The 16,625-nt window shown below is 43.0% G+C and overlaps 1 protein-coding gene across 1 annotated transcript in view; it reads right to left on the reverse strand.

Moving 5' to 3' along the window:
- gnav1 (guanine nucleotide binding protein (G protein) alpha v1) overlaps positions 1–15,943 on the reverse strand; it is a 28,750-nt gene extending 12,807 nt beyond the window's left edge. The window contains exons 1-5 of the mRNA XM_031288930.2: positions 15,360–15,943; positions 14,873–14,964; positions 6,405–6,497; positions 5,592–5,752; positions 3,504–3,632 (exon numbers count right to left, since the gene is read on the reverse strand). Of these exons, the coding sequence (XP_031144790.1) occupies positions 3,504–3,632; positions 5,592–5,752; positions 6,405–6,497; positions 14,873–14,964; positions 15,360–15,489 (605 nt within the window). The 5' untranslated portion in view covers positions 15,490–15,943. The remainder of the gene's footprint in view (positions 1–3,503; positions 3,633–5,591; positions 5,753–6,404; positions 6,498–14,872; positions 14,965–15,359) is intronic.
- Between the last annotated feature and the right edge of the window lie 682 nt (positions 15,944–16,625).

Consider the following 16,625-nt stretch of genomic DNA (forward strand, 5'->3'; position numbering starts at 1 on the left):
CAGCGGGTGCGGTATTACACTCAATTTATGGCACCGTTGTGACGAAAAGAGAGCTGAGCCAGAAGGCAAAGCTCTCAATCTACCGGTCAGTTTTCGTTCCTACCCTCGCCTATGGTCATGAAGGCTGGGTCATGACCGAAAGAACGAGATCCAGGGTACAAGCGGCCGAAATGGGTTTCCTCAGGAGGGTGGCTGGCGTCTCCCTTAGAGATAGGGTGAGAAGCTCAGTCATCCGTGAGGAGCTCGGAGTAGAGCCGCTGCTCCTTCGCGTCGAAAGGAGCCAGTTGAGGTGGTTTGGGCATCTGGTAAGGATGCCCCCTGGGCGCCTCCCTAGGGAGGTGTTCCAGGCACGTCCAGCTGGGAGGAGGCCTCGGGGAAGACCCAGGACTAGGTGGAGGGATTATATCTCCAACCTGGCCTGGGAACGCCTCGGGATCCCCCAGTCGGAGCTGGTTAATGTGGCTCGGGAAAGGGAAGTTTGGGGTCCCCTGCTGGAGCTGCTACCCCCGCGACCCGATACCGGATAAGCGGAAGAAGATGGATGGATTTATTAATTTATTAGTTTGTAAAACCACATACACGTCCATGTCTGAATGGAAAACCTCACACTCGCTCTTTCTGACAAACACAAACCATATACTTCTCCAAATCCCTTTAATATCTTTTTTGTTGCCAAGTTTGAAATAATTACATCGACTTATGCTAAGCTCTTCATCAACCCCAAAGGGCTTGAACTCTCAGACACGAACGAACACACACACACACACACACACACACACAGTCTGTCTTTCTCTCTCATGGCACTGTGTGTCAATTAACTTAACCAAATTCTTTATCTCCTTAACAATTCAGGAAGATAAGCGAAGAGGATGTGTGAGGGCAGGGAGGCTGGGCTCCATCCTGCAGCACCACTTGGGACTCTGCTCTCTCCTCTCAGCTCTGACACCGTCACCATCACAATGTTTCACAAGAAAACAAACCCACAAACAAATGAAAAAAAGCAAAAACAACAAGCTTGTAAGTGACTCAACGGTGACGCAAACAGTAAGACTGCGAGGAAATAGCAACATTTATCTGCACAGGATAACGTTATCATCAAAGAGCTTCTTCGCTGTTGAAAAACTTCAACTGTCAAATCCATTTAAATGTGTTTATGCCATTAAATGCAAAAACACACACACACAAGTCAGCGGCATCCAGAGACGTACAAGAAGCATTTAGATGTGACACAAATGTCCCAGACTGAAGTCATCTGCTGACAAACTGACTCGCTCTACAATGTTTATATGCTAAACAGAGATCTTATGAAAAGCTGAGGTAATGTGTTTTATTATTGAAATGCCATATACGATTTAATATCAAGCACTGAAGAAGGACAAGATGTTATTGTGGTACAATGAAAGAGGAGGTGCTCCTTAGGTAGACATTACTAAGAAAGAAGAAAAAAGTAATCTGATTTTCTTTAATTGATACACACACAATAAAATGTGTGTAGTGCTGAATAGTTCCTTGTTAACCCTCTATGGCTCATTACTCTTCCAATAAAACCAAACTATGGAAAATCACCCACAATCCTTCATGCTGCCGCTATGCAACGCTCTTTACCAACCTCTTGATTTCCACAGACCACAAATGTTCAGTGTCAATTTGTCCAGTACAGTCCAGATCCAAATATCTGCAGATCTAACAGCAATCCCATCAGCCTCAGCTGTAATTCGTGTTTAGTGCTAATTAGCAAATGTTAGCATGCTAACACGTTAAACCAAGATGTGAACATGGTAAACATTATACTGCTAAACAACAGCATGTTAACATCAATCATTGTGAGAATGTTAGCTGCTGACGTCTCATTTAGTCAGAACAGCTAGTATTTTAGCCACACGGCGATCATAGAAAGTGTGGGCCTCTTCTGGTGTCTCAAACAAGAGATTTTCTCCTTCAAAAGTGACTGAGTCGGGCTGCAAAAAGTAGACAGAACTGCACTCCTTTTTGGTAGAGAGTATGCTTAACGCCATTGAATGCAGACCGTTTCTTTGCGAGGGTGGTACTGAGGTCTGGATATATCCTCAATGTAATTCCCTCATATTTCACTTGGTGCTGTCAGGACCATTTCAAGGCGAGGTCTTTCTCTCTGTACCGATGGAAGCACAGGATGAAGGGTCTTGGAGGTCGTCCCTCTGCAGGCTTTGGACCTAGTGCGCGGTCAAGTTCTGGAGGATTTGCAAACACGTCCGCTCCCATGGCATCGTTCAGCAGCCTGGATACAAACGTAGTGGGGTCTTGGCCGTCTTCGCTACCTTCAGGTATATTCAGGATGCACAGATTAGCTCTACGAGACCTATTTTCCAGATTTTCAAGGCGTCAGACAGAGGCGTGTTCAGGGTCTGGAGTAATTTGATGGTGGCTTCAGCTGCGAAGAGCTGTTCGAAGTTGTCGCCTGCCAAGGTTTCTGTTGTGGTAAGAAAAGAGCTTGAAAAGCTTGAAAAGAGTTGACGGTATCACTGTCAGGGGGCTTCATCGATTCTTGGATTAGTGTGGCCATGTCTTCCTTAAGACCAGTACGTTGTTTAGCTAGTTCTGCAATCAGTTGTGGCATTGAGAGAGAGTCTCCAGAATGGCCATCTTCAGATTCGTCAGCGATAGTAGTAGCGTTAGCTGCTGCAGCCATAAAAGCTAACTTGCTAGTTAAGCTAACATTAGATCGTGCGCTCGCTTGTCTCTGCTGCTTACTCATTTTGCCCCCTCGAAAAACCAAGAACTCCAACGCCTACACTTTGATAAAATCTTGGTGGAAAGTCATCAGTTATTTGGGTAATTAAGAGAGTTAATCGGGAGCCACCCTGCTCTGTGTCTCACACCTACATCGCCAAACCGGAAGTCCCTTCCTCAGCTCTTCTAACTCTCACAACTTCCATTGTTTACAAACAATAACAAACATTTTTTTTTTTTAAACTGACAAAAAATGAGCCTAGTACAACATCAGCGGATTTTTCTGTCATGCTCGTCTGCATCAGTCAGGCTGCACATAACTCAAGTTCATTAATATCTATCGCCCTGTCATGACCATCAGCCGTTTCAGGAAATGAGTTTAGCCATTGGAGGATGATAAAGAAGTTGGTATTATGTGACAACGGCTCATTGATCAGAGATGAATATGGTCATCTGACATCAGCCTCAGGGGCTCAGATACCTGCCCTCTGCTTCTCCACTGATAAGACCGAGCCACTGATGCTTTTGAATGTGTGTGTACGCGGTCAGTAGATGAGTTTAAAGCCAAATGATAGGTGCGCTATTGACGTATCGAATGAAGCCGCCCATCTCACATCTCAGGCCTATCACATGGCTGTAGACAGAGATAAGAGTGTAACAGCTAAAGAAGTGAAGTGAGTTGGTACGCCACTTCTGAAGAAGTCAAGTGCAGACCTGCAGCTCTGACTGAGTAGGTGGTTATAATCACCCTCAGTCTGCAGTATTTAACTTAATAAAGAGTGAAAGGAGTCTACCTGAAAATGAGATGGTTGACTTTGAACTGGGTCTCTATCACGCCGGTCGTCCTCAGTCGTACTCGCAGAACGTCTGTCTCTGTGGGCACGTAATCTGGAGACGTGATGCGGGTCAGGTTCTCAAAAAAACTACCAAACGAGGAAGAGGAGGCAGAGAAAGAAAAGTGAAAAACAGAAGAGAAATCAGCGGGGGAAAGAGAGAGAGGAAGGAAAATGTTATAACCTGCAGACAAACTTGAGATCAAAAGAGAATAAAATCAGGTATCAGTTGCAGGTGTGTAGACTTGTACATTGTGTGTGAGTGTGTGTGTGTGTGTGTGTGTGTGTGTGTGTGTGTGTGTGTGTTGGGCCCATCAGCTGCCAGGTGGTGGGTATAGTGTGCAGTGATAAGGAGCCCCAGGGGCCGCAGCGGCTCATCATGATGAATATTCACACGATTTACCATAATAACACACTGAGGCTAAGCTTTCAAACACAGCTTAGCTATTAACACAGCTAGTGTAATCAACTGTATCATGTGTGTGCGCTCCATGAGATGTGATCTTTTCTCTCTCACACACACACACACACACACACACACAGACGTCTCCACCTACACCTGAACTGACTGTGACATTCTCAACTAGTCATCCTGAATTAGTTTCTTGGAACACACATCCTGCTGCTTAAAGTAAAAAACACACTGTCTACCGGATGCTGCACAGTGCAAGTGTTTTGTACTTCTGTCTTTGTGAGGACCATTCTGCGTTTTAGAGAAAGAGGTAGTTTTTTTTAGATATTTCCCTCAGGAGTTGGTAGAGACCAAAAACAGAGCTAAAAAGCGAGTGTATATATGAGAGGTGGCCAGAGAGACGACTCCAAAGCCACATGAATGATCATGTTGCGCCATAACTGCTGAAGGTATCAATAAGCAACTGTTTGATGTGTGAATGTAGTGTTCACAAATGTTTTAGTCATCTCCAAGACATCTAGCTTTAAGGTTAGAGTTAGGTTTAGTCCAAAGGAAAATCTTATTTTTCTAATTTTGCCTATTATTTCTATTTAGTTAAGATAAAGTTCTGCTCAAAGTAAGTGCTGAGATCTTGGAAGATGACAATATCAATACACAAGAGCTGGATGGACCAAGGTGAGCACACCTGAAATGTCTGTAATAATCTCTCATCGCACAGGAAATCTGAGTACTTACAACTACACAAGTAAAGTAAGTAAAAAAAAATATATTTTATTTTCCAAACTTAGATAAAAGTTTAAACAATGTGAGGGTTTGTTCAATACAGTCTTATTATTATTACTGATGAGAATTATGGCCTTCCTACAAGAAAAGTTGTACTAGACTGAAATTTCCTTTAAGCTAAGCCAAAGGTATGGAAAAAACATTATGTCAATACGGGTCCTCACAAGTACAGAAGTATTAACCTGTGTGTGTGTGTGTGTGTGTGTGTGTGTGTGTGTGTGTGTGTGTGTGTGTGTGTGTGTGAGTGTGTGTGTGTGTGTGTGTGTGTGTGTGTGTGTGTGCCTGAGGAAAGCACGGAGGGTGATGGTGGCTCTCAGTGGGAACAAGGGAGCCTGTCGGTGTAGATAACCCCAGAGCCGAGGCCTCTCGCTGGGGTAGAGGATGAGAACAGACAGCCTCCTGGTGGGTCCCAGCCCTGTCTTACTTCCGCATCACACACGCCATCCCCTGCCTCTACACTCTTATTTTCATCTGTATCCTCACTTCTTTTCTATATTGTGTCTGCACGCATGTCTTTTTCTTAAATATTCACATTTTTAAACATTCTCTGTAATCATATTATTTATATGTCTATGTGTGAGCATTTCTTTGTGTCGCATTGCTTTGCTCGCACAAAACCAAAACAAACTCAAGTATGTATTTTAAACATGTTATATAGATGTATATAATAACCTTGGAGGTACAGGTAATTACACTTTACTTGGGTTCGTCTCCCTCCCTCTTGTCTTTTCACTCCTGAGACTCTGATTTTTAGTGACAGCGAGCACACGGCAGAGCACCGGCTGCTAAGTCTAGTTAATTAGACCCCTGCATCTCCTCATCACAGCATAACTGTGTGCTGGCAGAGTACTCACTACAGCGCTGAGTCATTGAGCTCGTACTCGTATCCCCGGGCTGCAGCCGCCCTCACCCCCTGGTCGGCCAACAGACAGGACAGGGCGTGGCTAAGGAAAGGAAACAGCACCTGTTCTTCGTCAAAACACCGTCCACACGACAGGACAGTATGGGCGTGGACCTGCAAGAAGAGACGGAGACAGATATATGGATGGATGGACTGCTGGACAGGGAGGAGTGGAGGCCAGATGGAAAAAAGGATGTGAGTCTCAATGACAAAAAAGTTTATTAATAAAGTTTAAAGTTTGTTAATCAATACAGATGCACAAATTAACGGATATGCACACAAACACGTGATAACACACACATACACACATGCCCTGGCGACATTTAATACGGGAAATACTTTGGTCATCATCTCCCGGCAAGACGTGCTGAGTGGGAGGATGAGCGCCGATAACTTTGACAGTTAAGTTCAAATCAAATTGAACATTGCAATCAAACCACCCACCAAGTCAAACTTTCTGCTCACTCTCATGCAAACATAGTGTGTGTGTGTGTGTGTGTGTGTGTGTGTTGCCGCATGCAGCAGCTGTGGCTGCTGTGCTGAGATGCTGCTCTCTAGTGGAGATCTGGGTGCAGTGCAGGAAAACCAGCAGCATACAACTTAATTTTAACTGAAGAGGAGCACGATGATAAATAGAAAGATAGCAAAACGACAGACAGGTTTTGAGAAAAAGTCTAATAGAAATGAAAAACACAGAAAATAAAAAAGGTACAAAATGCCAGCCATAAAGAGAGACATGTTGACACAGAGACATGCAGACTCCTACCTTGTTCCTGTTGTTAGCCAGGTTGATCCGGAGGACACCCATGCCATGGAGGACAAACTTCATGGAGGTCAGGAGGTTATCCAGCACTGCAGGCTACCAAAGATTAAGTTCATAGGTTAAGTTTATGAATAGCCATGGCAACGGGAAAAAGCAAAACATTCTGGGCTGAACAGGGGGAAACAGCTAGCCTGGCTCTGTCCAAAGCTAACATAACCAGCCTCCCAGCACCTCTAAAGCTCATTAACATCTCGTTTGTTCAATCAAAACACAAAAAGTGTAAAAATGACACATGGTGGTTTTACAGGGGGGGTATATGCCAGAGTCAAACATTACCTTTGTAGCTTAAGCTTTTAGATGATTAAAGAAAAAAGAGGAACAGCCACATAAGAAACTGGTGATTCCACTGTTGACTCTCAAATTGTTTTTAATAATCACATTTAAGATGGCTGGCTTTGAACCACCGACACTGAGTTCTAATTACTTGTGCACTCCTTTTTGGCTGCAACTCAAATTGTACATATACATAATACTATGTGTGTGTGTGTGTGTGTGTGTGTGTCTATCACACCCCATGGATCAGCTATCAAGTCCTATTGAGAGCATATGAGAGTGAATGTTTTGTTTATTATAACTCATAACTCTGTTTTAGTGCTTGGAACCCTTGAGACTTCAGTGACTGAGCAGAGTGACTCTTGCAGAGAGTTGGGAAGTGTGTGTGTGTGTGTGTGTGTGTGTGTGTGTGTGTGTGTGTGTGTGTGTGTGTGTGTGTGTGTGTGTGTTATACTCTCCGTCATTCTCCTGCCAGCTAAAGATAAGCTTCACATTCCATCACGATTCTATCACGGTCTGGTCACTCTTCTGTGTGTGTGTGTGTGTGTGTGTGTGTGTGTGTGTGTGTGTGTGTGTGTGTGTGTGTGTTTCAGTGTCCAGATTGAGATGTGTTGCTCTCCAAGTGAAATGTGCGAGATGAGATAACTCTAAGGTGCCAGAGATTCATCTTAAGAGGAGAGCCGTGCTGAGGGCTGCTGACACCGCGGCATTAGGGACAAATTAGTCTCTTTCAGGAGAACCTTGGCTGACAGGACGGCATTGATCTGTGTCGGAAATAAGCAGCTTTGTGCATTTGTCTCCCTCTGCCTCATCATCACTGTCATCTGCTCACACGCAATTTCAGATTTGTTACATCATAATAGCACATTCTTATAGTCTTATAAACAATAAATACTGGATTTTTATGGTGCAGTTTCTGTTTCATGACAACAAACATCACTAAAAATAAGGCAGTTGGTGATATAGGGGTGATGGCAGTCTTAAGGTTTGAGAATTAATAATAATAATAATAATAATAATAATAATAGATAATTAAAAAACACTGTCACACTCATCAGGACTAAACAATTACCCCTTCCGATAGACCTCTGCTCAGGTTGAAGATCGGTGGAAATATAAGATTAGAGGTACATGATGTCACACCTGTGGAGTAAATGTGTCAATGTGTGTAAAGGATGATGTCAATAATGGCCAGCTTGTACTGAGAGGAGATCTAACCAGGAAGCATAAATAAAAGCACCTGTGTGGAGGTTTTAAGGATTAATGTAATTACACACATGTTCAATTGGGCCTCATGAAATATTACATTACAAATGTACTTTTAAGGGGGCATTAGAACTTTTATGAGACTTTCACTAAATGGGTAATGTCATTGTGGATTAATCGAGGCTTGTTGTTAGGATTTGAAGAGTTTTTGCTTCATTTAAAAGTATAGCAACCGGTGGCCGGGTTAGCTCCGTTGGTAGAGCAGGTGCACATAAATAGAGGCTTACTCCTCGATGCAGCGGCTGCAGGTTCGACTCTGCCCTGCGGCCCTTTGCGGCATGTCATTCCCCCTCTCTCACCCCTTTCATGTCTTCATCTGTCCTATTTTTTAGGCCTTTATTTCCATAAAGGCCTAAAAAATAAAAGTATAGCAACCCTTAATGTGAACAATGTGACAAAACCAAACACTTTTGACATTGGGTGCCACAAAAGGCCCTGAATCTTAGTATCCATTCTTGAGGGGATTCACAGTATAGAGTAATCTGCACTGACCGCCACTTGAGACTGCTTTAAAAGGGCGTACTGAACTACCAACAAATTCCAGCCCAAAAAAAAGTTATCCGAAAGTTACCCTGTGGAGTTCTTAAGCATTTATGAGTGGGTCCCTGTTTTGTTTGTATCATTCATGAGGATGCCCATGCACGAATTACGGGCAGCACAATTCATATTCTGCAATCGACAGTTGCAGCAACATGCCAACAAACATAGCAATGCAACATGGATGTAAACAATACAGGATTGAACATCTGCTTTTCAAATGTTTTATAAGGAAGGAAATACACTCAACATACTGTATAAGATCTCAAGGATGCACACAATTAATTTTGGTGAAAACACTGAATGTAAACACAACCTTTCTTTGTTTACAAGAAAACTCCACAGGGCACCTTTAAAGCCAAAATATAATGCACACCGGGGGCCCTATCTTGCACCCAGCGCAATTGACTTTGTACACCAACGCGTGTATCATTCCTATTTTGCACCCGATGCACAGCGGACTTTTCCCTCCACAGACTCACGTCAGTAAATTAGGGAATGAACTAAATGCTATTTTGAAGTTTCAGAAAACAATTCCGCCACAGACCAAGAAAAACCTAGTCTAAAGTCAGTGGCGCGTTATTCAGATGCTATTTTAAGGGCGCATGCTTGGCCGTAATGTAGAGTATGCACACCGCGCATACACTTTGCTTCTCTCATCTCACGAACCCAGCAGTTCCCATTTTTGCAAACCATACATAAATACAAGGAAAAATATGACCTTGTTTTACACATTTCCATGAATCATGGATGTGTTGATGAAATAAATGAGGAAATATTAGAGGACTTAAGGAGATGTGATGTTGAACTGCATGTGCTGACGCCACTTAACCCAAATGCCCCATCAACAGCACGGGAGAGGAAGACAGAAGAGCTGCATCGTCTGTAGTGAGGTAATCTCGGTCTAATGTTAGACTACATTGCAAAAATATCACCATGAGTTCATAACCTCGTGATTCAGTGAGAGTGAGCCCAAAACATCGGAAAGTATGTTTTTGTGACATTTCATGGATGTATTAAGAGCGTGTGCCCAGCAAATCCGCCAATATAATAGCAATCCGCCATGGAACAAGCGCGCCTGCTTTTAAAGGGAATGTGAGATAACGCTCTGATTGGTTTATTGCCCTTTACGCCCAAACCACACCTATGAGTAATGTAGCTACTTCAGACAACCCATTTTAGATTTGCGTCGGGCGCAAGAGTCATTTATCCCGCCGGTATAATAGCAACAGCGCCCGAGATCCGCCTACAAAGCTACTTGCGTTTGGCGTTTGATACTTGCGTTTCAGATCGTTAAAATAGGCCCTTAAGTGTTAAAGAACATATAGTAGGCCCACACAACCCCAAGATTTACCCTTGAGTTGAATCAACATTTTCTTTTTACAAACTCAGCAAAATTGGAGCTTTGCAAGCACCACAAAGGCAGCATTTATTGGACATATGAAATAGTTTTCTACTATATACAGGTGTTGTTGATAATCTGTCCACCCCCAGGATTTAAGCAAGATTTATGGAATTTAATTACTGCCCCTCTCGTGTCCAGTTGTAACCTCGTCTCTCCCTTCAGTTGGTTCATTCTTCTAACCTTCCCTCCCTCCACCTTTGTCCTCCATATCAATTGTTTCCAATTTCCTCCCTCTCTGACTCAAGGCTTAGTTTTGTGTTGACAGTAAAGGTGGGAGGCACAAAGAGAGAAGGGGGGGGGGGGGGGGGGGGTATCTTCTACATCAGATACTTTGTGTGTGAAGTCTTTGTAGCGGTTTCTCTAAGTCCTTTAGTGGGAACTAGTCATCTGTGACAAACAGTATGTGCAGGAAACAGACTAATCAGTTTGTACTGGCTGTTGCAACTAAACACACTTTCTGCCGGCTACATTACCCCTAATGGACAAACACTGTGCCCCCCCCCCCCAAAGAGACACACACACACACACACACACACACACACACACACACACACACACACACACCCCCCGCCCCCCCGACCACAACCACAGGTGTGTTGTTGTATAGTAATCTGAATCCACCATGAGCTATACGTCACCTCTCTAGAAAAGTATAGGGTAAAAAGACACCGACCCTATGTTTCCACCGGGGTGTGTATGTGTGCGCATGTGTGTGTTCATCGGGTTACAAGGAAGTCCCAACAGACAGAAATCTCTCACACCTTTCTAACTTTTGTTTCCTGCTGGTTATTAATACTCCTACCACCACCACCACCACAGTTTGAAGCATTTAAAGTGTCAGTGAAGACGTTACAAGTTTATGTGAACAGCTCATATGGTTGTATGCTGGTTTTGTTTTTATGTTTGCACTTCTTTTCTTTTTTCCTTTTCAACATGCTTTGTATATACAAGACCGAAAGATGTATGTAAAATAGTGGTGTGTTGTAATCAACCCACGGGATGGGCCAAGTTTTTGGCACGACAAAGAAATACAAATATATGAATAAACGAACAACGGTGTAATCTCCAAATCCATTAAGATACACTGAACTATTGTTCTTGTCCAGCTTGGTGTTTGGATCGACTCCCCGTACGCAATAGCAGTTGTCTTGTGATAGAGCAATTGCTACAAATACACACGCACAAAAACAAAGAATGCAGCTGAACTGGTGGCGGCCTGATGTTTAATCATTAATCACAGACTGTTCTGCTAACAATGTGCTAAGAATGTGTGTGTGTTTGTAGGTTTGAAGCTTTATTGATTTCACAAACAACAACCTCAAAGCCGTTCCAGGTGAGAAAACTCCCGGATTTATCGCATTTTTCAAGAACCTTGTCCTTCATACAAACACCTGAATCAACAACAAGATTCCAGGCTGAAAAATACAACTTCAGTACAGAAATGTTATCCATTGCCACACCAATATATATACACACACACACACACACACACACACACACACACACACACACACACACACACACACACACACACACACACACACACACACACACACACACACACACACACACAAAGCCTCACTTTTGTTGACACAGAGTTGTGTGATTGAAAGAGAATGAAGGGAAAATCTCAGCCTATCCACAGTAAAAACAACACCATGGCCTCAGGCTGCAAATAAATGAGGGATGAGACAAAGAGGAGCCCCCTTCCTACCTTTCCTCCCCTTTTTTCTCTCTAACAGGGTGCCCTGTCATGGTCCTAATGCAATACAAACCTGGCTGGCAGGGCCACAAAAAGGCCAGACAGAGAAAGGAAGAGATAGGGTTTTCTTGCTGTGCCTTCAGGGGAAATATGAGAGAATGGATATCATGGAACAGGGATAACCTGTTCAGTTCAGTCCAGATGTTTACCACTGCACTGGTGAACACTCAGACGCACGTGTGGAACAACATGCACACAGGCCTGATAACGAACAATGAGCTCATATATATGTGAGTGTGTGTGTGCAGGGCAGGGTGTTTCTGTGTTTGTTGTGGGAGGTTGGGATGGTCAGGGAAGGGCAGGGCAGGTTTGTGGGTTAGTGTCATTTTTCCAAAATAAGGGCGTCACCTGAGAACAAAGGAAAACCCAACTGACAGCATGGGCAACAAAAGAGATTTGACTACTGTCATTAAACACACTTTGATATGTGTGTGCATGCTTGCACATGTAAAATATATTTGTGTACTGATTATATAGTAGTTTTCTATGTTTTCAGATTGGTTTGTCCGTTTGTTTGTTGGTTTGTTTATTGGTTTGTTTGTTGTTGTTTTTGTATGTCAGCAGGATTACGGGGAAAACTACTGGCCCATTTTAATGAAACTTGGCCTTAGGGTTAAGCATGGGGCCAGGAAGAACCCATACAATTATGGAGCGGATCTAAATCACACGGCAGATACACAATTATTCTGTTAAAGGTGCAGTAGGTAAGACTTATAAAACTAACTTTCTGTCATATTTGCTGAAACTGACCCTATGTTTGAGTAGAACTACATGAAGCAGGTAATTAAAAAAAACAAAAACATTCAGCATTCATTCTCCCTTGTGGGGGGAGGGGCTTAGGAGACCATTTTGGGCTTTAGCAGAAAGGGGGAGGGACTGAGAAGTTGTCGATGTTCAAATTTTTTGGCTAAGTCCTGGATCTTCGCAATCCTACCTACAGCACCTTTAACATTGCATTGCATACCTGCAAAATGACATATCACATACTTTGTGGTTAGTGCTAATTAGCAAATGTTAGCATGCTAACTAGCTGAACTAAGATGGAGAACATAGTAAACATTATACTTGCTAAACATCAGCATCTTAGCATTGTTATTGTAAGCATGTTTGCACATTAACGTTAGCATTTAGCTCCTTTAGTACAGCCTCACAGAGCCACTTGCATGGCTGTAGACTCTGAGTTTCTTGTTTGATACTACAGTAGTGGCAACATAGTACCTGAGTTTTGGTACCGATACCAAAACAATTTTGCAATAACATGTTTTTCTATGGAACCCTTCTATTTAACTCAACAAAATAAGCCAAAATTTTCAAATGTTAAATGTTTTCTGAAGACAAGGAGTTGTACAAGAACTTTGCCTAAATAAAATAGCTAACGTGATTATGAATTAGACCAGACATTTAATGCCAACAACACATTTCATTCTGTACCAAAAAAAAGTGTTGAGGTTTAATATCCAGCCCCCCTCAGACTGATAGAAGCATAAAAGGACATGCTCAGGGGTTCTCTTTCTTTCTCCGGCACAGTCCTATAAAAGAAAGCATGATGCTTGTGTTGACAAGTGTGAACTGCAGACAAGGTGACTGTTATGAGACATGAGAGGCAGCAGAAGGAGAGAGGAGTGCAGAGAAGAGGGAGCTGGAGGCGTCTTTAATATCTAGGAATGCATTCAAACATCCCAGCTGCCTGTACAAACAACTGGGACCTTCATATGAGCATGTGTGTGAGTGCATTATCCTGACCAATGACCAACTGCCAAAGTTTTGACAGTGAGACACACACACACACACACACACACACACACACACACACACAAAATGGTAAAGTCATTCAGTCATCAGATGAACTCTTGTAGCTTCACTTTGGAGCTTGATTTCAGTTTTATACTCTGTTTCACTAATTAACAGGAGTGTGAATTGTGTTTAGGTTGGTTCAAACTGCACCATGATCATCTATGAATTTGCCCTGTCAGTCTATTCCAGACAGTGCCAGGGGTGTTATTACAGAGCAGATATCTGAAGCACAATGTAGACAGAGAGAAAGGCTTTTTCTGTCATCACGTACTCATCATGTATACATGACAGAAAGGAGGAGGCAGGGAGAGAAAAAAAAGTAAAAGATACAGAATAGTAGAGGGGAAAGGGAGGGGAAAATAGGAGAGCAAAATGTGGTAAGAGGTTAAAGGAGGGGGATGTGGAAGAAGATAAGCCTTCAATAAAAACAAGCTGATGGGGTGAAGCTGGTGTTTGTGTGTGTGTGTGTGTGTGTGTGTGTGTGTGTGTGTGTGTGTGTGTTGAACCGTTTCCATTCTCCCCACCACATCCCAACCCCTAGTACAACGGAGGAATTTGGCTTCCAGTTGCTCTCACACACATACACAGAAGGAAGAGTAGATGCGAGCCAAACCACTGCATACCAACTTGGATCTGACCCTCTGTATCATGAGAAATCTCAGTCCCCCAATGGAACTAAGTATTGCCTTGTTTTCCATCTCATCTCCATCACTGCCTCCCCATCTTTAACTTTATTTTCACTCCTTATAATGAATCGCCGTGGCTGCAGCATAAACTGACCTCCTGACTTCTCGTGTTAGAGTCAGGTACTTACTTGGAACTAAACTGTGATAACCGAAAACAAAATGACATATTGATCAGTTTAAGTTATTTATCTGTTTTGTACTACTTCCCTTTAGACGATACAAGACAAATGTGATTGTTATCCAACTCTCCTTTACTGGAAACTTTACGCCAAGCCCTCTGTAGGCTAATAGGCTGTTATCTGATAAAAACATTAGACAGGGTGAACCAATCTCTTCAAGTAAGTGTGTGTGTATGTGTGTGTGTGTGTGGGCTTGTTTAACTATATTCGTGGGGTCCAAAAACCAGGAGTCCAGTATAGCTACTTGTGGGGTCCTGACAGCTTTGTGGGGCCAAAATGCTGGACCCCACAAGTTTAAAGGGCTGTTTGAGGGTTAAGACTTGGTTTTAGGATTAGGGTTAGAATTAAGTTATGGTTAGGATGAGGGTAAGGGTTAAGGTTAGGCATTTAGTTGTGATGGTTAAGATTAGGGTAAGGGGTTAGGGAATGCAATATGTCAATGACGGGTCCCCACAAAGATAGTGCCACAAACCTGTGTGTGTGTGTGTGTGTGTGTGTGTGTTTCCAACCTTGAAGCTGGTGAGCTCTTGCTTGGTGAATCCATTACTGTGGATGATCTTCATCTGTTTGACCAAAGTGCTTTTACCGCTCTCTGCTGCACCTGGAGGAGGTAGTCAAACGTGGTTAAACTCAGTCTGAAATGTAGAGTAGTAGAGGTAAATCATAACAAACTGTATTATATCTATCTATCTATCTATCTATTCTTCTATGGTCATGTTTTATCATTGAATCTGCAATGCTTTAAATTAGGCTCTTTGTGAGTGTAGCAACCAACATTGATGTTAAACTATTCCAGCCTGGGGACTTTCGTGTCTTTACAAAGAAAAATGCGTTGTTTTGTCATGTCATCTAATGAAAAAACATCCAGTTAGGGATTCAGGTACATTTGCAGTTTTTTTTAGCACTTAATTATATTGTTTGGTACACTGGCACAGCTCTCTATATATCAGGTGAGTAAGGTGAGTTCTTATCAGGATGTTCGGTCATCAGTCTCACCTAGTAGGAGTATTTTAACCACATTCATCTCCCGCTTGGCGTACTCGTACAGGTCTCTGTCTATCTTGGCACTGTGTATCCTCGCCTTCTTCTCCTCCTCTGTAACTTCGGTACCGAGGCACAGTCCCATCCTGAGCACTCATCTCCTCGCCCGACCCGGGCCTGAGAGGAAAGACAAAAACAGGGAGTCCAGATTGGGAATCAACCCGAGTTGGTTTCTACGCGCTGCATGCTCCGAGCTCTCCTGCTACTCCGTAAACTATATGGTTACCGTTAACTCTAGAGAAAAGAAGACAAAAAAAAGTTCAGGCCATCTCCGAAACATCCTTCAAACTCGCAGGAGTTGTGGCTCAAACCGTCCGGGCAAATCAGATTTCACGCATCGCTCCAAGTGTTTTTGCTTCCTTGTCAGTGGCAGATTTCATTGGGTGGTAACGTTTTTGCGACTGTCTTCAGTCTTGAAAACACCAAACTGTTATGTCACTGTGCGCCACTGCGGTTCAAAATCTGCCCTACCGCCTTGGCAAAGACCCCAGATATCCTAAAAAAGTGCCTCCTCCCACTGCAGCCTGCTGCACATGGAATAGTTTTGGACTTCCCTGGGAAGTGACGTGCCGGGGGACAAAACTACTGAATGCGCAATCTCACCTGTGCATGCTGAGAAAAATAAAATAATTCCATGTTGGAAGGACAGTGGTCCAAAGTAACTGAGTACATTTACTCTATTAAAATATTACATTATACCCCCCCCCACCCTCTATTGAGCCTTTACCTTAATATTGGATTCCTTCCAGTTTTGGAGCCACTGCATTTAGGTAATCCTCACCAAAATATTTTAATTTCATTATGACGGCTTAATGTCCAAACCCACAGTTGTTGGCTCAAGAAAAGACAAAAACAAAACACTTTTATCTATTTCCACCTATTTCAGTGGTTGGCAAATGGGTCTCCTCTGGGCCCTTGAGATAGCCTGGCTCTGCCCTCCTACCTACTTCCGCTCAATTTTCATTGAGAGGCCCCTGTGTAAAATAAATGTTTCTTCACTATTCTATTCATAAAAAAACATCTTAGACCAAATGAATGTGGGGAATGAGAGCTTGATGTCTGTTATGCCCCTCAGCTGAGTGATACAATCCTTCCTGCAGAAGCTCCTCCGGGCGTTTAGGCTGGAGGATTAAAGGCTCTTTGTGTTTGTAATGAGGTGACGGTTTGCAGTTTTTGTTCAAATCTGAGAGCAGTGTGAATGGGACGGGACTGGTTGGATTT

This window comes from Sander lucioperca, chromosome 4 (genome assembly GCF_008315115.2).
Source record: "Sander lucioperca isolate FBNREF2018 chromosome 4, SLUC_FBN_1.2, whole genome shotgun sequence".
Lineage (NCBI taxonomy): Eukaryota > Metazoa > Chordata > Actinopteri > Perciformes > Percidae > Sander > Sander lucioperca.